The 23,794-nt window shown below is 33.8% G+C and overlaps 1 protein-coding gene across 8 annotated transcripts in view; it reads left to right on the forward strand.

Moving 5' to 3' along the window:
- The window catches only part of Klhl13 (kelch like family member 13), a 199,852-nt gene that overhangs the window by 156,579 nt on the left and 19,479 nt on the right, over positions 1-23,794 (forward strand). For all 8 annotated transcript variants that reach the window (XM_004872142.3, XM_004872137.3, XM_004872138.3 and 5 more), the window contains 2 exons: positions 17,533-17,665; positions 18,173-18,369. In XM_004872142.3, the coding sequence (XP_004872199.1) occupies positions 17,533-17,665; positions 18,173-18,369 (330 nt within the window). The remainder of the gene's footprint in view (positions 1-17,532; positions 17,666-18,172; positions 18,370-23,794) is intronic.

Genomic DNA, 23,794 nt, shown 5'->3' on the forward strand with positions numbered 1-23,794 from the left:
TGGGGAAACATTGGACATGCTTATTCATCGATAGAGAAATTTACATGAATTATGTTGTATCAAAAGTATATAATACTGTACATTCACTAAAAAAGAGTGAGATAGGTCTGTAGGTATTGAAGGGAAAACCATAAGATGATAAATGAAAATAAGTTACATGAAAAGTGTAGTGTATTCATACAATGGAATATGATGCCACTATATTTTTAAAATGAAGTGTGATACATGCTGCCAAAGAATGAATATTGAAAACATTATTCTAAGTGTAAGAGGCTAGTCACAAAATTCCACATTTTCTATGATTCCATTTATATAAAATACCCAGAAAAAGAAACTCTATGGAGACACAAGGTAGACTAGTGTTTGCTTATGGTTGGGAAAATTGGGAGGATAAGAGTGTGATAGCCAAAGAGCACAGGGTTTCTTTTTGAGGTAATGAGAATATTCCAAACTTCACGGTTGAAATGATTGAATATATGTGTAAATATACTAAAACCATTGATTTTGTGTACTTTAAATGGGCAGATTTTATAATATGTGAATTATATCAAAATAAAGGTGTTTTAAAAAGTAATAGGGCTAGGGGCCGGGGATTTAGCTCAGTGGTTTCGCTGCCTGCTGCGCAAGTGCAAGGACCCGAGTTTGATCCCCGGTACCAAAAAAAGTAATAGGGCCAAATGTATTGTAGAATCCTGTGTATTTGTAGAGAAATTATGTAATATATATACATGCAAATGAATGTGACTAGCTATGGTCTGGAAATATTAGGGAGGGGAGTTGCTGTGTATAATCCTACACTGTTTAATTTTTTCACAATGGAAATAGTTTTCTTTGTAATCTATGTAATTTTAAAAATAGAAAAGTCAACAAAAGTATAGCTGGATCTTAGCACCCCCTTACCTTTGTCATACTTTACTCATTGGTTCAGGCTAATGGTAAAAGTGGTGATGTGAGCCAGGCAGAATAGCACACATTTGCAATTGTAGCTACTTGGGAGGCTGAGAAAGAATTGTAAGTTTGAGGAAGCCTGGACAATTTAGCAAGGCCCTGTCTCAGAATAAAAAATAAAAAGGACTGGGGTTATAGCTCAGTGGCAGAGTGCTTGTCTAGCATGTCCCTGGGTTTTATTCCTAGCAACACACAGGCGCACACACATACATGCACACACATTATTTGAAATTAACTTAAACATTTTTACTTGAAGATGATCTTTCTGCAAGTGATTTTTGTTGTTATGATTATTGTTATTATTTTGGTTTTTTGAGACAGGGTCTCTGTGTACTTCAGGCTGGCCTTGAACTCATATAGCCTAGGCTGGCCTCAAACTCGCCATGATTCTCCTGCCTTAGCCTCATGGTTGCTGATATTACAGGCATGCACCACCACACTCAGAAATTTGTTATTATATTTTCTGTAGACATACAGAGCTATCACTTAAACTGCTGCTGAAAATCTTTGTATTTTCTGTTTGAAAGTCTATTAAAATAATGTTCTCACAAACTGATATTAAGGCCAACCACTAGCAAGGAATCTTAGTATCTAATCTTAGGTGTGTGGTTGTCATGGGAATAAGCCAGGGAAGTGATTAATGTGTAAATGTTATCATTGTTCTAAAATTAAAAATAACACAAATGCGAGCTACAAAAGGCATTGAAAGGACCGTCAGGGGTACAGATTCATGGGGGGCAACTGTTCCAAGAAGTTTCACTCTGCAGGATCACTCACTGCCTAATTATAGTGAGAATGACATGGCATTCAGCCCAAATTGAAATTCTAACTGTACTACTTACTGTCTAGTTCTTTGGGAAAGTCACCTATTCTGCCTGAGTCAGTTTCCTTATTTGTAAGTTGGCTAAAGATATGAAGATTAAATGATGCAATTTATGGCAAAGTAAGATGTATGATAAATATCCATATCTTTTCTTTTCACTCAAGATAAACAAAGAAGGTGTCAGAGAAAATGGAGCTGATCAGAAGGCATGGGTGCACCAAATAAGGTGTCCATACTGTTGGCCTGAATAGCTTTAGCAGATAAGTCATCTCCACTAAATAAGCTTGAGCAAACTAGGCTGTCAAAGAAAGTATCTAGAAAGAAATTTGATACTTAATAAGCTTGGATTCCTAGAAACTTGAACAAATCCCAGGATAATCCATGATGGAGCTAGCAGTGCAAATTACTTTTGCTAAAGTAAAGAAGATTAACCAGGGATTCACTTGAGTAGTGAGTAGCAAAATCAAGGATAATTTCATTTTCTTCATTCTTCATTCACTACTGTATCTGTCAGGGAAAACTTCCATTCTTTGATTTCTCCGATACAAAAAAAAAAGTTAAATAAATAAATGAATAAAAAGTAAAGTGTATGATTCGATGGTTTTTAGTATATTTGCAAGTTTGTGCAACTGTCATTAGTTACTTGTACATTGTTTTACCTCAGAAAGAAATTATTATTTGGGGCTAGGATTTTAGCTCACTGGTAGGGTGCTTGGCTATAATGTGCAAGGCCCTACATTCAATCACACCACTGCCACAATAAATAAATAAATAAATAAATAAATAAATAAATAAATAAATAAATAACTGACTGGCAAAGAATAATAAAGAAACCCTTACCTGACATTATTTGGTAGCAGTCACTCTCCATCTGCCCTCAACCCTAGGCAACCATTAATCAAATTTTTATATGTGTAGATATGTCTAGTCTATGCATTTCATATAAATGGAATTATGAAATGTGATCTTCTGTGAGTGATTTTTTAAAAATTAGCATAATGTTTTTCAGTCTCATCCATGTTGTTGTATGCAACATGCTCCCTTCCTTTATGTGGCCAAGTATTACTCCATTGTATGGATGTACCACATTTTGTTCATCAAGAATCCGTTGATAGACATTTGAGTTTTTTCACATTTTGGCTTATAAATTATGCTCCTATTATTGTGTGAAAGTGTCTGTGTGGACATATTTTCTTTTCTCTTTAGTATATACCTAAGACTAAAATTACTTGCTGTTATGGTAATTGTATATTTAATCTTTTGAAGAACTGCCACAGTGTTTTCCAAAGTGGTTGTACCATTTTCTATTCACACTAGCAGTATAAGTTCTGATTTCTTCACATGCTCACCAGCACTTATTTGTCTTGTTTTATTGTGGTCATCCTGGTAGTGGTGAAATGGTACTTGTAGTTTTGATTTGAATTTCCCTGATGGTGATAATGATGAACATCTTTTCATATGTGCTATTGTCATTTGTCATTTTTGGAGAAGTATCTGTTAAGATCTTTTGCCCATTTTTCAGTTGGATCTTTGTAGTAAGAATTCTTATATGTATTCTAGATCCACATTCCCTATCTGATACATGGTTTGCAGGTATTTTCTGTAAGCACCTTCAGTTTTAGGGCCCCCGGGCCTGGGATTTAGCTCAGTGGTTTTGCTGCCTGCTGTGCAACCATAAGGATCTGAGTTCGATCCCTGGTACCAAAAAAAAAAGATAATCTAATTAGGGACCCTCATTATTCTACCATAACTACCCTGCCAATTTCCAACCCTTTATCCATTCAACTCTGTAACATTTCCTTCATCATTATCTTAGCAGAACTAGTAGGCTAGAGAGTCAGAGAAAATGCCTAAAAGACTTATGATTTTTCATTCTCCCTCAAATATTACTGTACTTCCACATACCAGTGTTTTAGCACTCATTTCTTTTTCCTGGAATACCCTTACTTTATCCATCTGGTAAACTCCTATTTATTCATAATGACTTATCTTAAATGATACTTGTCTGTAAAATATTTTTTCTCTTTTCAGAAATTTTTAAAACTTAGATATTTATCTGATAAATGAAAACCTAACATTAATACATATTTAGGGGAACTATGTTGCATTTCAATATATGTATACATTGCACAACGTTCAATACATGTACACATTATATAATATCAGGTTAAATGTAACTATCTTCTCAAAATTTATCATTTATGGTGAAAATTTTCTAAATGCTTACAATGTGGGAAAAAATTTTACCAGGTGTTCCTCATACAAAGGTACAAAGGTCTACTACCTAGAATATATAAAGAACTTTAAAAAACCAGGCCTCCCAAATTTAGAGACCCAATCCAAAAAGGGGCATCTCAAATGAACAGGCATTTCTCAGACAAAGAAGTAGAAAGAGCAAATAAACATGTAAAAGAATGTTCAACATTACTGGTCATTCGAGAGAGACAAATGAAAACAATCCTGAGATTCCATCTCACTCCAGAAAGAATGGCCGCTATCATGAAATCAACCAATAACAAATGCTGGTGGGGCTTTGGGGAAAAAGGAACCCTTCTCCATCATTGGGGGGAGTGTAGGCTGGTGCAACCACTGGGGAAATCAATATGGAGATACCTCAAAGAACTAGGATTAGAGGATCCATTTAACCCACCTATTCCCCTGCTGGGTATCTTCCCAAAAGAATTAAAAGAATCATACCACAGTGATATATGTGCACCCACGTTCATAGCAGCACAGTTTATAATAGCTAAAGCTTGGAAACAGCCTAGTTGCCCATCAACTGGTGACAGGATAAAAAAGATGAGGTTTTTTTTTTTTTATACCAGGGATCGAACTTGGATCCTTGCTCTTGCGCAGCAGGTGGCGAAACCACTGAGCTAAATCCCTGGCCCAGATGTGTGTGTGTTTTTTTTAATGGAGTACTACTCAGCCATAAAGAATGAGAAACTAGAGACGTTTATAGCTAAATGGATGTACATTGAGGCCATACTCTCAAGTGAAATAAAATCCTTCTAGATTTTTTTAAATGTACAGGATATTAGGGCTGTGTATAGTCACCTTATAGTATAATAGCACATAATAATCTCTTATGTAACTAGCTTACTGCCGATTGGTTAACCTCTTTCCTTGTGAAACATTTCTTGACCAAAGCGGAGTTAGAGGCTTCTCCTACATATACGCCATTTAGCACCTATTCACATCATTCAGTGTGATCTAGTGTCTGAATTATTGTTTCTATATACCTAAGATGCAGCACTGGGGTACACAGTGATGCTTAATAAATGTCCATTTTTTGCTTTTAATAAGCATCGTCCTTAGCATTAAAGGAGATAGTATATAAAGAGCTTAGCTCATTTCCTGGCATAGAGGAACCACTCAAGGTCTTTTACAGTATCTATATACTGTCTGTAGAGTAAATGAATTTGGATGACAGCTTATAAGTCACCTTTGTATATACTGGCCTCATTGACACTTGAAAAAAAAATGACACGAGAAAGAAATGGCAAGAATTGTTGTTTCTATTTTATAGATAAGGTAAGTGAGTCTCGTGGAGGTTAGGAGGCCTGCTCCAGTTCACATAACCAGTAAGTGACAGATACTAGGACTTCCCCCAGCTTTTCTCAATGTAAATTTGCATTTATATTTCTTCTAAACTTGCTCTAAACTATATAACCCTTTAAATATAGTGTATATAAATATTAAGTGTTCATGAACTATGAGGATGAATAAATATATTAACAAAAGCTAATTTGGCATGAATTATATAATAAATTTTATTCTTGATAGAAATAGCAGAATTATGCATATTATCTTCTTGTTTGCCTACAGTTCTTCTCCCCTGCCAAGAAGAAGAAAGCAAAAACCAGGATAAAGATATTAACTGCCAATTGGAAGGATCCCTGTTAGGACAAGGAGGCCATAACTAGGGCATCAAGCTTTAGCTGGTGACAGTGTATATTAACTGTAGAATACTTATAATAGTGGGAGCAAACCATTTCATGGTTATTGACTATGTTTTTTCAAACCTGCAAAAACTTAAAAATGGCTCCTTGCTCTGGCTCTCTAGGATGCTAATTTTCTCATTTTAAAGATCGGTGCCTATCAACCTGCTCTCTTCATGTTTTCCTCCATTTTACCCATTTTCTCTGATTTTTGCTTTTAATTTTAGCTCTGTCAATGTAAGATATCATTTTATAGTCTTAAGTTACTATAATAGCACAATCATAATCTCTTATCTAATGTTAAAGCAAATCAAATGTTAAAAGGGTTATTCCAAAAGCCTATACAAATTAGTATCTGTTGCTTTCCACTTGGTTAACTTCATGGAATTCTTACCCTGAAGTAAATGTTTGAGTTGCTAATCATGTCATGTTGAAAACTGTACTGTATTTCAAAAGTTTATGGTCATAAGATACACAATTTAAAAACTGTATTAACATAAGATTCAGAAGCATAGGGGCTGGGGATTTAGCTCAGTGGTTCCAGAGCCTGCCTCGCAGGCGCAAGGTCCTGAGTTCGATTGCCGGTACCAAAAAAAAAAAGATTCAGAAGCATAATTACTACAAGTTGCATTTTATAAAAGAGGAGCTCAAATCATTTAGATTGTTGAGGTTTCTAAGAAAATGATAGTTTATTTCTTTTTAGTTCTGTAATGGTAGCTAGAACATAGGGAAATGAGGCTATAGTTTTTCATGGGAATAGCTCTTGGGGTACTCAGTAGAAAGTACAAGAAATTATATTTCCAATTGTACACATATCTTTAGGACATAAGTTGGAAGTGTCTATGGCTGTCCTTTTTTAGGTTTCTTCAGTATATTATGATCCTTCTCTTTCAATTGAGAATTTTTGGTTACTTAGCAAGTGTTGACATGGCAGATGGGATTAATCCATACCAACTCAAGAATCAAATATGCTTTAATACATAATTGGAATTTTGGATTGTTAGTATTATGTATTAATTCAGTTTGTTATTATTAATTTTATATATTGCAAACAGTAAAATATTTGTTCTAAAAGGGTTTTTGAAGTGTCTATAGAATTTTTTTTCAATGTAATCTATTTTGTCTACAAATGGTTTTATTTCTTTCTAGTCTTTTATTTTGTTTCTTGCCTTATTTTACTTAGCAGAAACTCCAGAAAAATGTTCAATAGAAATGAGAGAAAAAATGATTGTTTTGTTCTTGACATTAGGGGAGAATCACTAAGTCTTTGACTATGATGTTAGTTCTAAGTTTGAGGAAATCCCTCTCTATTTTTAGTTTTGCTGAGCAGTGTTTTATTTTCTTAATCATGAATGGCTATAGGATTTTGTCCAATACCTTTTTATAGTTATTGAGATGATCGTCTCATTTTTCTTTTTTAGTCTGTTAGTATGGTGAATTATATTGACTTTTTAATGTTAAAGCAACTTAATTTTTAAAATTTTTTTAAAGCAACTTTACATTTCAAGGATAAACCCTTGGTCATGATGTATTACCCCTTTTATACACTCTTAAATTTGATTTGATAAATTCTGTTAAAATGTTTATCTGTGCTCCTGATGGATTTTGATTTGACTTTCTTTGGTTGTCTTTGTCTGGTTTGTGTATTAAGACCATGCAAGGGTCTGGGTGTAGACAGAACATTTGTCTAGCATGAAAGAGGTCCTGGGTTCCATCCGCAATACTGAAATAAAAAACAAGATAATGCTGGCCATGTACAATAAGTTGTGACATATTCCCTTTTCCTGATATTCTGTATTTTTTGTGAAGTATTCATATTCTTTCTTCCATTAATATTTGGTCTATTTCAGTAGTGAAACCAACTCATCTTAGAGTTTTCTCTAGGGGAAAATTTTAAGTTCAAATTCAATTGTATAATAGTATGGCCATTCAGGTTATCTGGTTCTCCCAGAATGTATTTTAGTACCTTGTTTCTTCCAAGAAATTTGTCCATTTCAATTAAATATAGCCATTTGTATTTTCTTATCATATTTTTAATATTTATAGATACTCTAGTGACATCACCTCCCTCAGTCCTAGTATTGATAATTTATATTTTCTTTTTACCCTAATCAATCTGACTAGAGTTTTATCAGATTTATGTATCTTCTCAAACAAACAAATTTTGTATTTATTGATTTTTCTCTATTTTCGTTTTCAGTGATTTCTATTTGACCTTTATTATTTACATTCTACTGATTAATTTGCAATTAATTTGCTCTTCTACTTCTTCACAAAGAACAAATTGAGATTTTTCTAGTGAAACTTTTCTGATAGTCATTTACTCATATAAATTCCATCCTAAGTACAGCCTTAGCTGTATCCCACAACTGTTAATATCTTTTATTTTCACTCAGTATACTTTCTGGTTTGTCTTTTGAGTTCTTCATGAATTATTTAGAAGTATATTTTTTTTAATTTCCAAGTGTTCGGGGAATTTTTTAGAGATCCTTTTTTTTGATTAATAATTTAAATAGTTCAGAGAACATACTTTAATCCTTTAAATTTAAATATTTTTTAAGATGTATGTATGTAGTTTTATAACTTACAATCAATTCTATCTCTTATGTTTCTGAAACCAAGTTGCATTCTATTGTTGTTTGATCAAGTTTTCTATAAATGTTAAGGAGATCTACTTGGTTAATATGGTCAAATCATTGGTGTCCTACTTGATACCTGTCACTTTTTAAATCAAGTATTAAAGAGTGTTGAAATTTACAACTATAATTATGAATTTATTTCTCTTTGTAGTTCTCTCAATTTTTGCTTAATATGTATTGAAGCATATAAACATATAAACATTTAAGGATTTTATGTTCTCTTGGTGGATTGATACCTTTATTGTGAAATGATTCACTTTAGCCCGCTTAATAGTCTTTGCTCTGAAATATCTTTTGTTTCATATTATAGTCATGCTAGTGGTGTTTCAGTGTTAACTTGGTATATATTTTACCATCCTTTTACTTTTTACTTTATAAATTGGAATATACAGTGAAAGTGATTTTATTAGCATACATTTTATAACTTTTAATAAATAGGCAATTTTATTTAATCACCATAATTATGGCACATTATCATTACATGCCCCCACCTTATTCCTTTTTGTTACCCCTTGGTGGTCATTTCTCTCAAGCCTTAGAAACTACTGAGCTGTTTGGGGTCACTATATTTTTGTCATTTTGCAAATGTATGTTTGTTAGCTTTTGATACTGGCTTCTTTTACTTAGTCTAATCTTTGTGATCCATTCACTTTGTCATTTGTATCAATAGTTTTTCCTTTTTAGTATTGGGCAGTGTTTCATGGTATAGAATTCTGTGCAGTCTCTTTTCCATATTCCTCCACCTCATCCATTTCCCCAATCCATTCAAGTTGCCAGGGCTCTCTTTGCAGTCCTTCACCCTGAAAGCTGGGGCTTTATTTCCTCTGTTGTGCCATATGGTTACTACAACTGCACCCACATCCTGGCCCAAAAACAAAAAGAAACAACAATGGGTATTCACCACAAATGGGCTGTCATAGTTCCTGTAATCAAAAAGAAAGTGTTCTCTTCCTTGGTGTTTTAGACATCTGCCACCCCCTCTGTCACCACTGTCAGTTCTTTCACCCTCAAAACCTTGGAATTGTCTAGGGGTTGGGGGGCTATCTGTTGCCATGTGACTGCTCCCAGGTTACCTGATGCCCTAAGTCTGGGCTGGGGTATTCTGGGGAAAAAAAGCAAGTGTTGGAGTAGGGACTCACCATTACTTTGGTGAACCTTTAAATTCTGATTTTCTTTCCCAGTTCCTCTGCTACCATTAACATGGTTTTCTTTTACATTTTTTTAATTCATTAAGTTTATTGGTGCATTGCTTCTCGGCCTTTTGGCTAAGATCAAGTGAAGTTTATTGGTACATTTTAGGTATACAATATGATGACATTGGGAATTTGTACCTTTACATGATATATCTTGGTTCTTATTTTTTCTCCATTCCCCTGCCCTCCCTTCAAATCTTCCACCCCTCCCAATTTACAAAGACTTTGTTTCTGTCTTTTCCCTTTCTCATATTTATTCCTTTCCTTTCTTTCCTTTCCCCTACCCCTCCCACTTCCCCTTCCCTTTACTTCCTATTTCACATTATCTTTTCATTTTGATCCTTATTTACACTTTCAGTTACTCACACTGGGGTAACTATTCCATATTTGCACAAGTGTATCCTATTTATTTCACTTAAGTGTATGGCCTCAATGTGCATCCACCTAGATATAAATATCTCTAGTTTTTCATTCTTTATAGCTGAGTGGTACTCCATTTTCTGAAATAAAAAAGCCTCACACTTACTTTATTGAGTCACCAGTTGTTGGGCAATTGGGCTGTTTCCAAGCTTTAGCTATTACAGACTGTGATGCTATGAACATGGGTGCACATATATCGCTGTGGTATGATTCTTTTAATTCTTTTGGGAAAATACCCAGCAGGGGAATAGCTGGGTTAAATGGATCCTCTTAGCCTACTTTATTGAGAAATCTCCATACTGATTTCCACAATGATTTCACCAGTCTACACTCCCACCAACAGTGAAGCAGGGTTCCTTTTTCCCCACAGCCCGGCCAACATTTGTTATTGGTTGATTTCTTGATAGCAGTCATTCTTTCTGGGGTAAGGTGGAATCTCAGCGTTTTTTTCATTTGCATCTCTCGAATGACCAGTGATGCTGAGCATTTTTTCATATGATTATTTGCTATTTCTACTTCTTCATCTGAGAAATGTCTGTTCATTTCAGACTCCCATTTTTGGATTGGGTCTTTAAATTTGGAAGGTCTAATTTTTTAAGTTATTTATATATTCTAGATGGTAGATCTTTGTCTGAGGAACAGCTGGTAAAATTTTTTCCCACGTTGTGGGTTGTCTCTTCACTCTGTTGGTGGTTTCTCTTGCTATGCAGAAGCTTTTTAATAAGATAAGATCCCAATTGTTGATTCTTTGTGCTAGTTTGTGTGCAACTGAGGTTTTATCCATGAAATCTTTTCCTACACCAATGTCTTCAAGAGTTCTACCTAACCTCTCTTCCAGCTGGTTTAGTGTTTCTGTTTGAATAGTTAGATCTTTGATCCATTTTGATTTTAGTTTAGTGCATGGTAAGAGATATAGGTCTAGTTTTAATCTTTGGCAAGTTGAAACCCAATTTTTCCAACACCAATTATTAAAGAAGTTATCTTTCCTCCAGTGAGGGTGTTTGGCTCTTTTGTAAAAGATGAGGTGGCTGGGTGTGTCTGAAGTTGTTTCTGCATCTTCTAATCTGTTCCACTGATCCTCGGGTCTTTTTGTTTGCCAGTACCATGCTGTTTTAGAGGTGACAGAAGAGCAACACTTATTCAAGAACAAACTTTTTCCTAGTTCTGAGTGAAAATCTTTATATGTACTCTAAGAACCTAGCATTGTTAAGTTTCCATTTTTATGAACTGTTACTAGCCCTTTTTGAACCTATTCTTTTTGGGTAGTTGTGGTTCTTTCCCCAGACAAATTCATTTATCGTTACTCACCTGAATATTTGAGGGTGACTACTTCCAGATCTCTGGAGTACTCCCTTCTGTGCAGATCTTTCTAGAATTTTGCTCTACAAACTTAGCTTCCTGGGTGTCCTTAGACTCTGCTCAAGGAGAATGCTGGCTTTTGCCTGGGTGCCCACTCCTTGTACCTATGTCTAGAATCTCTAAGCAGCAAGTTGAGACAATTATAGAGGTCACCTAATTTCTTTCTTATCCTTCTCACATATCGCTCATCTTTCATAGACAGTCCTCTTTTTTTTTTTGGTACCTGGGATCGAACTCGGGTCCTTGCACTTGTGAGGCAAATGGCGGAACCACTGAGCTAAATCCCTGGCCCAACACTCCTCTTTTATTCTTTTAAGACTAAGTGTTTCAGGTAACATGAATCCAGTTTCTGCTACTTTATCTTCACTGTAAACAAATTTTTGGGCTATAATTAAGTGATATTTAAGTGAAACCTAGACTGAAGGTGTCTTATTATTATTTTATTTATTTATTTATTTTGGTACTGGGGAACAAACTCGGGTCCTTGTTCTTACGAGGCAGTTGGTGGAACCACTGAGCTAAATCCCAGACCCAGTGTCTTATTATTTTAAAGGAGATTTGATTGGTGTTACCTTCACAAAAGAGGCATATCTGAACTAATCTTTGAAGAAGGGAGAATGTTTTATGTGAAAAATAATGGCATAGGTAAAAGTACAGGAAATAAGTAAGCCTGAGTTTCTACTAGTAAGAAGTTTGAAGAATAACCTAACCAATTGGAATAGAGTACATAGGGAAACAACAACAAAAACAAGGTTGACACGTTGGTTTGGGACCTTATTAGAGAAGTCTTTAAAAACCAGTTCTTATGGGATCAGGGATTTACCTCAGTGGAGCCGCCACCTGCCTCTCAAGCGCAAGGTCCTGAGTTTGATCCCTGGTACCAAAAAGGCACAAAACCCAAAAAACAAAACAAAAACTAGTCGTGATGAGGAGTAATTAGAAGGTTTTAAACTCTGAGCAGTGTTATGTAATGAGAGCATATTTTCATATTAATATAAACTTTTATGTACAACCTATATATTTCTAAAACTTAAATGCATTTGTTCCTTTTCTCTCCTTTGAATAAAATGAAGAGCAGCTTCATGAAATCAAGTATAGTACTGTTTTGATCAAATATATTTCATTTACTTAGCCAGGGCTTTGGCTCAGCAGCACAGTGCCTGCCTGGCAAGCGCAAGGTCCTAAGTTCGACCCCTGGTACAAAAAAAACCCACTTCATTTACTTAAATATAGGGGTAACATCATTCCTTAACCTTCTTTTTAGTTCCTGAATCTTTGTTTATAAGATATATTTTCCATCAGCAATTTTTGTTCTTTTCAGGATACATTTCCTGTTTTATCTATTTCCCCTTCAAAATTACAGCCATCAAAATTAGATATAATGAGCTAGAAAGTTCTATTGCAGATATGAGATTTCTGAGAAAGATTTGCTTATATGATTATTTTTTTATACTTGACAGTATCAGTGTATCTTTTTGTACAAGGGTATTATATTTCATTTGAAAGCTATTGACATCCAACTAATTTTTAAAATTATTTGTGACTTTTCTGATCTCTAGATTATAGTTCTGTAATATCAACTCATTTTTCTCTATTTTAATATGATTATTATAAAATGTATAAAACTCACTATGTTTTATTATTTTAGGGAATTAGAAATGTACCTTCCTCTGTTGACTAACATTTGAAAATTTGATATATTGGGTAAAGTTAATTCAGAGAAGACAAAAACACATTTCAATGTTGTTTTTTACACCCAAGAGGATATGGAGAAGAAAAAAAGAAAATACAGGGAGATATATAGAAGAAAGGGAAATTTTACAGCAATTGAGGACTAACAGATCCATCTTGAATCAAAATCAAGGCCCAGAAGAAATAGGAAAGTAAAGGACTAAGATAAGTGTTGAGATATAAAGAAGATGAATTTAAATCAACAGATGCAGTTTTAAAGATACTATAGAATTATAATAAAAAATTGAGCAATTTACATGAAGTAGAGCTATTGAGGTGTCTAATGGACTAGCATATATAGATAGATAACAAGTTTTATAGAAATTTTATAAGAGGGATAAATACAAATTTGGTAGAAGAAAATGATTTTATAATTAAAGGACACATTTTGAGTGCGCAGAATATGCTTGAGAGTCTTCCTGGGGTTAAATTGGGGAAAAGATAAAAGACTAGGAATAAAAAGTAGCTATATTGAAGGCAGATGACAAATGTGGAGAATAGACTCTTTTTTTCTTTTAATATGTGCATTCTCCACTAGAAGATTATAAAAGTTCTTTTCTCTACAACAGTGTGTATTATAGAAGGAACTTGTGAAGCGCAGCTGGGATAGGCAGAAAATAGCAAACAAACAAGATATTTAGATTCTGTAGTAAAGCAATCTAAATTGACAGATCTCATTTGGATAAAAATAATAATAACCTAGAATAAAATTGGCATTAATATGAAATTGGATGGTGAGAGTATTTATTTATGCATGTAAAAATAAATGTTGTGAAATACATAGAAAGCAAAACTAACATGCAGTGAAAATAAATGCAAAAACCTCACAAAAGCAAACAGTTTGCCAAAGGTAGATAAATTAAGCATAGAATAGGAGATTGTCAGAATGTGATAAAAAGTGGTTCTAGCACCTCAGTTCTTTTCTTTTGGAACACTTGATTATACTGAGAAAGTGTAGAACATTTTCTATGAAAATGAAGAAGGATGAAAAATGATCACATTTGTGAAAAAGGTAAGATTCTTGGTGTCTTAGGTGAGCTGAGCTGTCCAGATTTTGAGAATTAAGTATATACTTACTTGCGCAAACAGTTTTAATGGAATGTGGATAATATGAGATATGACACAGTTAATGATAAAAAAGGGAATGGGAACAAGAGATTGGGGAGGGGATGGAATGTAGGAAAGGGGATTTTTAAAAAGAGTTGAAGGAAAAAAAATGGAAAGAAATTTTTTAAATTAAAAGGGGAAAAGGGAATAAAGGGAGGGGAGGGGAAGAAGGGGGAAGGAAATAAGATGTGTTATGTACATTTAGAACTTACCCATGTTGAATGTGATCATTATGTACTGCAAACATGTACTAATAAGAAAGTGGCATTTTTCAAAGGAAGAAAGAATAATAAATAGGAATGGAGACTACTGCATTACTCAACTTCAATTTAAAATATTTGTAGGAATATTTTAAAGGCAGGAGGGCTAGCAAATGAGCCAAGAAGGATTTTGGTGTTTAGTGAGAGGGAAACAATCATTGCTTTTAACTGAATAAGCCATGATCAATTTTCAAAGATATCTACATTTGCTTTACAGAAGATTAAAAAATTATTCGATTAATAAATGAAACAAAGGAAGATGGTGTAGAGTACTTAGTCTCATTTTATTGGTGTCTTAACATCTCTCTTTTTTTCACCAGTACCTGAGATACGATGTTTCTCCCAAGAAACAGCAGATCCTTTTAACTTGCCAGTAGCAATCAAAATGTTAAAAACATAATTTTTCTAACCAACAGCTCTGAGATCTCCTACAAATATATGTACACAAATCTTGCAACATTGCTTATAATTTCAAAAGTTGAAAGATAATTGAAGTGTTCAACCAGACAGCAATGGGTAAATAACTTACGGAGTGCTGTAAGGAGAACAAATGGAATCTGTGTGCACTGAGATAGAAGGCTGTCCATCTTGTCTGCTCAAGTGAATTTTAAAATGCTTGACAATATATATGGTCTTTTACTTGGGGTTGACTTTTAGTTCTCAACTTATATCCTTCTGTATTTTGACTTAAAAAGCATATATACTTTTTTAACCTGAAGTTTATTTGGAGGAGGAAAAAGTAGTCAAGCCCTTGGGAGCCAATATTTTTCCCTAAATCCTGGCTTGGTTCCTTTTTCTCTCGCCTTAACCTTTACCATCTACCACAAAGGAGTACTTTAAGCACACTTCATTTTATTATTGGGAGAGGTTTCACAAATAAGTTTCTGCTTCCAAGTTAACTTGTCACAAAGTTGAAGCTCTGGCCAATGTGACTGCTAGCCTTTAAAGTACTAAGTTATGGCTTCTGGGTAAAAGTTGGTTGGTTTTCTCATGTCATAATTAAAAATTTAAATTTTAGCTGTATGCCAAAGCACTGGGGAGTTCATCTGCTAGTCCCTAAACTGTTTTAGGTGGGGATCTCCTCCTTCTCATTGCTTGATGGTTGTCTGTTATCTTAGTGTGTTCATTCAGTACTTCCTGATGTATACTTATATCCATTGGAAAGGTAATTCCCATAAACTTAGTTTACTTTAGAACTCATCTGTGAATGTTAAAAGAGTCACTTCTTACTTTCAGCATGAGCTGTCCCTCAAAATGGAGAACTCTCACAAATTGAGCTACTAATCTTTTACTTTTAGTTTTCTGAATAATCAGAATAGCAGATGAATTAGCAAGAGTGTGCAGTGTTTGTGTTTACAAAGGAAAAGGGGTACTTATGAAAGACTTTATATTTGTGAACAAAAACATGTCAGTCATTGTTGGAGAAAGATAAATATGTTACACAATCCTGTTCTAAAGTATATGTATAATCTATGAATATTTTTCTCTCCCTAGAGGGAAAGTGGCTGAATCAGATAATCTCTTTGAAGTTCAACTTCTGTAGGTTCAAGTACAGTGGACCCTTGACTTATGAACTTGATCGGTTCCCGAGGGCTGGTTGTAGCTCAAGTTGGTTGTAAGTCAATACAGCTGAGATCTGGATGTTTACCTGGGTACTCACTATAGATACCAATAGATAGATGAATCTTCCATTAACCTAAATATCCCAAGTTGTTCATGTGTCAGGCTCTTTGTAACTTGAGGGTCCACTTTATTTACTTGTACCAATAAACTTAATGAATAATTAATAAAGCAATTTTAAAATTAGATTGAGGAGTTTAGATTAAGGTTCATATTATACATATGTGTAGAATCAATATTTTTAAAATTGCATTCTTAGTATATTATGCTTTTTGCTTCTTAAATCTGTGAAATTCAACTTGATTTAAAGTTTTATATGAAGTTATTAAAATATGAAGAGGATAAAGTGATCCTTTATATTGGTTCTTGTATTATATATTATGTTCTGAGAAAGCAATTTGTGTCAATATTTTATGTTCTGAGAAAGCAGTTTGTGTCAATATTTCCTGTTTTTTTTTATACTGAAGCATTTCTTTCTTTGAAACTATAGATTTGGTCTTGCCAAAATCTTTATTTTTTGTCCCATTATTAAATGCATATTTCCCCCTTTTGTTGTTGCTTACCAGCCTGTTATAATTTGTTATTTTAATTGATGATAGAATTATATGTATTTGTTGTGTACAATATGATGTTGTGAAATATGCATACATTGTGGAATCAGCCTGTTATAATCTTAAAAGTGTTTCATTCTCTCAAAAATAGATCAAAAGAACAACTGGCTATTTGTCATTGCTTGAGAATGTCAAGGATGTAGGAGGAAGAGCTCATTAACTGGCATTCTTCTCAACTAGAACCCTGGCTCTCCCCTGCACTATGGGTGCTAGCCTGTTAATTCTCTGGTAGACCTTTAAGCATTTGGGACAATTAAATCTCCTGTTGTGCCTTCCCGGTTTCCTTTACCAAAGATAACTAAATATCAAACTTGAAAGATAAATTGGTCAAGCAGCAGCCATACATTGAATATTAGAATATTTAAGCACAATTCTTAATCCTCAAAGAGATGAAACAATCTAAGTGGTAAACTCCCATCTTGCTCTTAATACAGATACTGTCTCCCTTTCTCAACAAAACAAAACAAAAATCCAAGATATTTCAGTAAACTGAGCTATTAAAATATTATTATGGGAAGTAAAATATTGTGGGAATGATCATTATATAGTCTACTATTTTTATAATATGGGTGGGAAAACAGAAATGTTCATGGTAATTTTTTTCTAAATAAGGTAAAAGCTGGTGATTATGGAAGTGAATTTATATACTGTACTTTCCCTTGTTCTTAATCTATCTTAGCCCTTATTTTATCTTTTTCATATGGTGAAAAAATATACATTGCTACCTCTCAAAAAGCTGTTTGCTTTTTCTTCTCCTGAATAATTGAGCTCTACTTTCCAAATGTACTGCAGCACGTGAATATATAAGTGGCATTTTAGCACAGAGATTTGTAACCTTACATTACCTTGATTAGTGGCTCAATTCATGTTCTTGTTTCAGGGCTTTGACCAGCTTCGACTTGAAGGATTGCTTTGTGATGTGACCCTGATGCCAGGTGATACAGATGATGCCTTCCCTGTGCACAGAGTCATGATGGCATCTGCTAGTGATTACTTCAAAGCCATGTTCACAGGTAGCTTGCCTTCTAAAATGCTCCATCTGTATTAAAACAGCGTTAACAATCAATGTGTATACCTTTTACTTCTAAAATGAAATTCAGTTAGTTTGGACTCTGTCTCTATATGAGGAAATTTTTCAAAAGGAATATTCACCAGTGTGTACGGTTGTGGTCTGTGTTGTTTGTTAATTGGAAACTGATGCTTTTTCTTACCATCCATCTTTATATTTCACAGCTTTTCTTTCCCTCTTCATATTTGAATGGACCATCTGAACTTAGTGTCCCACTAATCCAGTCTTTAATCTATCAAACATAGTAGCAGGAGTACATTTTGGAAGCACTTGCATTATATATGACCTCCATTAGTATAGAGATAATCTTCTTTAAATACTCTCTTTGAACTGTAAAATATGCAAAAGTTTGACTCTGGGAGGAATTCTTTTTCTTGATTTTAATTGGCAGCAGAAGTAAGTTTGACCTTAATTATCCACCTTCTTTTAATTGAATGTCTTTTTATTTAAGGTGGAATGAAAGAACAAGATTTAATGTGCATTAAGCTTCATGGTGTGAGCAAAGTTGGTCTAAGGAAAATTATTGATTTCATTTATACTGCAAAACTTTCTCTTAATATGGACAACCTTCAGGACACGCTGGAAGCTGCCAGCTTTCTACAAATTCTGCCAGTTTTGGACTTCTGTAAAGTATTTCTCATATCTGGGGTAAGATATTTTCAGATCTTCTTTTTCCTGTGGTAGACTCCCATGTAGCCTGTTTAAAGTTGGACCTATGAAAGCTATTGTGTAGCCCTGTGAAACTCTTCCATGAAAGAGAAGTGTCACATAGTTTGTAGTCTGGAAACAAGTCAAGATTAAAACAGGTGCATTTTTACAAAATAAAATCATTTAACAAAAGCTTTCCATGTAGTCAAACAATAGGGAATACTAATAGTGTTTGATAAAAATGTATACTTTATCTGGTTTGATAATATTATGTAAACTTAATTGGTTTTATACAGCATACTTCTTTAATAGAATTGTAGGGAAAAATAATCTAAACTTCTAGAAGTCTATTAAACTAGGATTAATATTTTTTTTCCCCTTGGGAGCTAGGTCGTAAGAACTAGATCTTAAGATCCTATGCAAATCTGTAAGGACGTAAGTCTTAATTCCTTAGTACCATAGTACTTATTGAATAGTGTTTAGCATTTTTTAACTATCAGTCAATGAAGTACTTAGCATTTAACCAGTTCCTGAAGATAGTATTTCCATTTTAGTTAAGACCCTTCAATCTTATTTTGGACCACTAAAGGCCTGCCTTGGACACAAAAATTGCCAGTATTTCCAGAACACCTAGAGCTTGCTTTTATGATTAAAATTTATATCAACAGTAAATTTTTGTATGTTTTCTTATTCATTGTGTTGTTGAATAATATACTTATTTATAATTAGGTTTAACTAATATAAATTTAATATTTGTAAGTAATTGCTGTTAGGCTCTGCTCTAAAGAGTAACAATTTTTGAGAATGGAATCTTCTTAAAATACTGTTTCACAAGAACATGTATTTCATTATTTTATTAATAAAACAGTCCTTGTCCATCAATAGATTAATAGATAAAGAAAATGTGCTATAGGTATACACAGTGGGATATTATTTGAACTTACAAAAAGAATGAATTCCCAGCATTTTCAGCATTATGGCTGAGCCTAGAGGACATTCTGCTAAGTGAAATAAGCCAGGCACAGAAAGACTAATACCACCAGTTTTGTCTCATATGTGGAAGCTAGAAAAGTTTATCTCATATAAGTAAAGAATACAATAGTGGTTACCAGAGGCCAAGAAAGGTAGGGGTAAGGGAGATATAGGGACATGATGGTTAATGGATACAAAAATGCATCTGTCAAAAGAGAATAATTTCTAGTGTTTTATAGCACAGTAGAGTGACCATAATTAGCAATTTGTTTTATATTTTCAAATAACTAGAGATTTGGAATATTCTCCCCATGGAGAAATGATAAGTGATTGAGGTGCCAGTTTTCATTTTAAGGTACTCAAAATTATTTCCCAAAATTACTTATAATTTTTTAACTAATTGTTATTTTAAGGGTTATATGGCAGCAGTTTGTTATTTTTTTGTTATGTGTTATATTGTTGGCTTCTATTGTCTTTACATAAACAAGTGGCTTAAGTGAAGTTTCTTAATCTCCCATGTTGCTTGCCACCACCACTGAGTTTTTGTTCTAAATTTAATTTTAATTCTATCATTCAAAGCCCGTTCCTTCAAGAACCATAAATTTATGCCATTGACATAACAACGTCAATTAAAAATGAAGTATATTGATGTATTTTACAAAATGATTCAAGTCCAGTAATTAATCTAATAGTAACACTTCAAGTTTATAATTTTAGACTCTTTAACATTGCTTTACACTGATCTTAGGGACACATGATCACCCTGTGACAAACTAGGGACAATGCCATGATTTCTTTGGAAATAATCATTAACAAGAAGCATTGTTGCACTGTTGACATTCTCTAGTATAGAACTTTAATACTTACAACTTCAGATAATGGCTGTGATCATTTCCTTTACCTGAAAGAAGAGGATCAAACTGGGTATTTGATATATATTATGTATATATTGTCAAAATAATAAAAATAATTTTGCTCTAGATAACTAGTTTTGTTTAAAAATGAGATCCCAACAATTTAGTACTTTTAGCAAATTTCTAGTAATTAGAATGTTGATTCCTTAACCTATTTGAAATATTTCTTACAACTGTCTATTTCAACCTTTTGGAGATTTCCTTATTTTTATAAACATTTAATATTATCTTAAATATTTTGTTCTTTATTCCTAGTATTATAAACAGCTAATTTAGATAGAAATTAATAATCAGTAACACAGGGATGAGCCTTCCAGGGAGTCCATGCAGAAGATGAAAACGCATTAACACTGTGGCTGGAGGCACTTCTGAAAAAGGCCAGGCCTCAAGATGGAGATGCAATAACCAGGCCTGTGAGCCCCTCCCTAAGAGATACACAGCAACTGGAGATTATACTGTAATTGGTAATGCGCATTCCAGTAAGTCTAGATAGGCATCAGACACCTAGATGGGTAACCAGAACATCCAAACCAATCCTCCCATCCCTTCCTGTCCCTTTCTAAGAATGCCTCTGATCTTTCTATGTCAAAAGTTATAGATAAGCTAAAGTTAATGGTGCTGCCATAACCCTTTGCTGCATCCCTCCTTTCCCTATTGGGTCCATATTAGCTAAGTGACTATACCTGTAGTCCTATAAGTTGATTGTACAGTAGTTTGACCCATGTTGTACCCACCTTGTGTTTTGCTCTGTAAAACATTCTTGGAGAAAGAGCCTCTGTGGTTACCCCTTTCAGTACCCCTCCTCTCTCTCAAAAGCTTTCTTTTAATAAACCTTTCCTACTCTCAACCTTCTTTGTCCTTTAGCATTCATTCTTCAATATTTAGCAGACACAAACTCTGCACATCTAGTGGGGTGGGAGTTATTTTTCCTCATCACACTAGTATTCTCTACAGACGTCCTAAAATCCATTTCTAATGAGGAAGAGTATTTCCTTGGTAAAGCTTACCTGTGGTATAGTTATAAATATTATAGCCTCTCTTGGGTTTAGGATTTTTCTTGTCTATGGGGTCGCTTTTGTTAGCATTAGTCTAGTTTATTTATCCTCCATCCTATTTGCTGAGGATATGGCCTGTGCTTTCGCAGTGGGAATCTTCCCTCAGAATCCATAATTTTTGATATAATTGTATAGATTTGTAGTTCCAGGAACATGTAAAATCCAAATTTTCCTTTATCCTTCCTTCATGCATTGCTTTTCTTAAACCTGTGTTCATTCTTACTTTATTTTCCTTTTCTTTCTTAGTAATCAAGATAAATAGAAAAAACCTAGCCCTGAGTGCCTTTTCTTAAAAGATCTGAAAGTTTCAAGATACTACAAATAATTTACAAAGGAGGATTTATTTTTTTACTTCTCCCACAAGCTAAGTTATGAATACTGATTTCATGTTTTAATAACTGTATGCTGAAATCAAATGTTTTGGAGGAAATAAGTTTTATGTTTTTAAAGACATAGTGAGATTATAGCTCACATAACCAAAGCACTACTCAGGTTAGAACTATTAGGAAGACAAATTTCTTTTTAATAGAGTTCCTTTTCTGTCCCACTCTTAGTCAGTTGTAATGAGGAAGAACAGCAGTGGTACACAAAATGTGAGTTGACAAATAACCCAGAAAGCATTTATATGTTAGTTTGTTAGTTTTGAGTGACAAGTTTAAATATGATAGTAATGCCACTCTGGTCTATGGTGAGGTAGAAACACCAATTTTCTGTTATTGAACATCAGGACCAATAGAAGAACCTATCCTCTACCTAATTTCATCATTCATTGCACCATCCATTGCAGTAATAGCTTTTCTCCCCAGGTAGTAATTAGCGTTACAGTTTATAGGATCTGACATTTTTGTTCCTGATATGTTATTTTCTTCGCACCTACACAAAAGAGGACTATGAAATTAATACAGAACAATGACAGTTAAGGGTATAAAGCACAATAGGTAAAATTTTCTATGAAACTAAAAGCACTTTCGTATGTCATGGAGAAAATTAAAAAAAACTTTTTTATTCATATACCTTTAAAAGTTAAATAACTTTTGGTCCTTATGACATTGTATAAGTGCAACATGCTAAATATTGTGCAGCCACTTTTTAGTTTACAAACAGTTAAAGGTTTGTTTATTATTTGTTTGTAATTTGAAAATTCCATTTATTTATCTATCATCTGTCTATCTATCTATCTATATTTTTTGAGACAGGGTCTTATTATGTTCAAGGTTGGCCTTGAACTCATGGTGATCCTCCTGCCTCAGACTCCGAAGTGCTGGGATTACAGGCATGTGTCATCACACCTGGCAGCAATTTGAAATTTTTTGGGGGGGGCAGTATGTAGAAAGTGGTTTTATTATAGGGATGGCAGTGTTGGTTCAGCATTGGAAGATCCACCCCCAAAAGTAATCATTTTAACAGAGGAAAGGAGAAAGCCATATGATCCTGTCACTAGTTGGAGAAAGAGTATTGGACTAAATTCTACAGCTGTTCATGGTAAAAGCTATCAGGAGACTAGAAGTAGAACAGAACCTTCTCAACAGATCAAAGACATGTACTCCATACTTCCTACAAAAATTCCTCTATGAATGGAGATAGTACAATGCTTTCTCCCTAAAGTGGGGAACAAGGGCATATATGCCTACTCTTCATCTGTCCATTAAACTTTAAAACATAGGTCTAAACCAAAATAGTCTGGCAATAAAATGACACAACTAGGATAGGATTGGCACGGCAGAAGCAAAATCTTTATATATAGATGAAATGATCATCTACAGAGAAAATACTAAGAAATCTCTAGAAGCCCCTAGAACTTGTACTTGAATTTAGCAGGATTAGAAAACACAAGGAATATATAAAAATTCAGGTCTGTGTATACTTGCTATAAATGGAGAAATGGATATTGAAATTTAAAAGTTATGTGGGAGTACAAAGGACCCAGAAAAGCCAAAAACAAAAACAAAAACAGTATTGGAAGACGTTTAGTACCTAATTTTAAGACTTCTTCTAAAACTACAGTAATCAAGGCAGTGTTGGTGTAAGAAAAGACATATAGATCATTGGAATAAAACAGAGAATCTAGAAATAGAACCACACATATATGGTCCACTGAGTTTTGAAAGATTATTTAACATTAGCATTTTATAGAATATAAACTCAATTCAAGAGCCGAGGAAGAGATAGTGTCTTCAGCAAACGGCACTAGAACACCTGGTATCCATATATAAAAAATTAATCTCATCCCTTTTTTTCCATACATGAAAATAACTTGAAGGGACCTATGAACCTAAATAAGAAAGCTTAAAAGTATAAAACTTTAAGAAGAAATTATAAGGGAAAATATTTATGAATTCAGGGTAGGCAAGAACTACCTAGGATACAAAAAACATGCTGTATAAAAGAAAAAAATTGATAAAAGAGATTCCATCAAAATTTAGATCTTTAAATGACATCATTAAAATGAAAAGTAGTCCTTAAACAGACCATATTTACAATGCA

The sequence above is a fragment of the Heterocephalus glaber genome, unplaced genomic scaffold, assembly GCF_053883595.1.
Source record: "Heterocephalus glaber isolate CG9 unplaced genomic scaffold, H.glaber_assembly_v1.0 deba00001730, whole genome shotgun sequence".
Lineage (NCBI taxonomy): Eukaryota > Metazoa > Chordata > Mammalia > Rodentia > Bathyergidae > Heterocephalus > Heterocephalus glaber.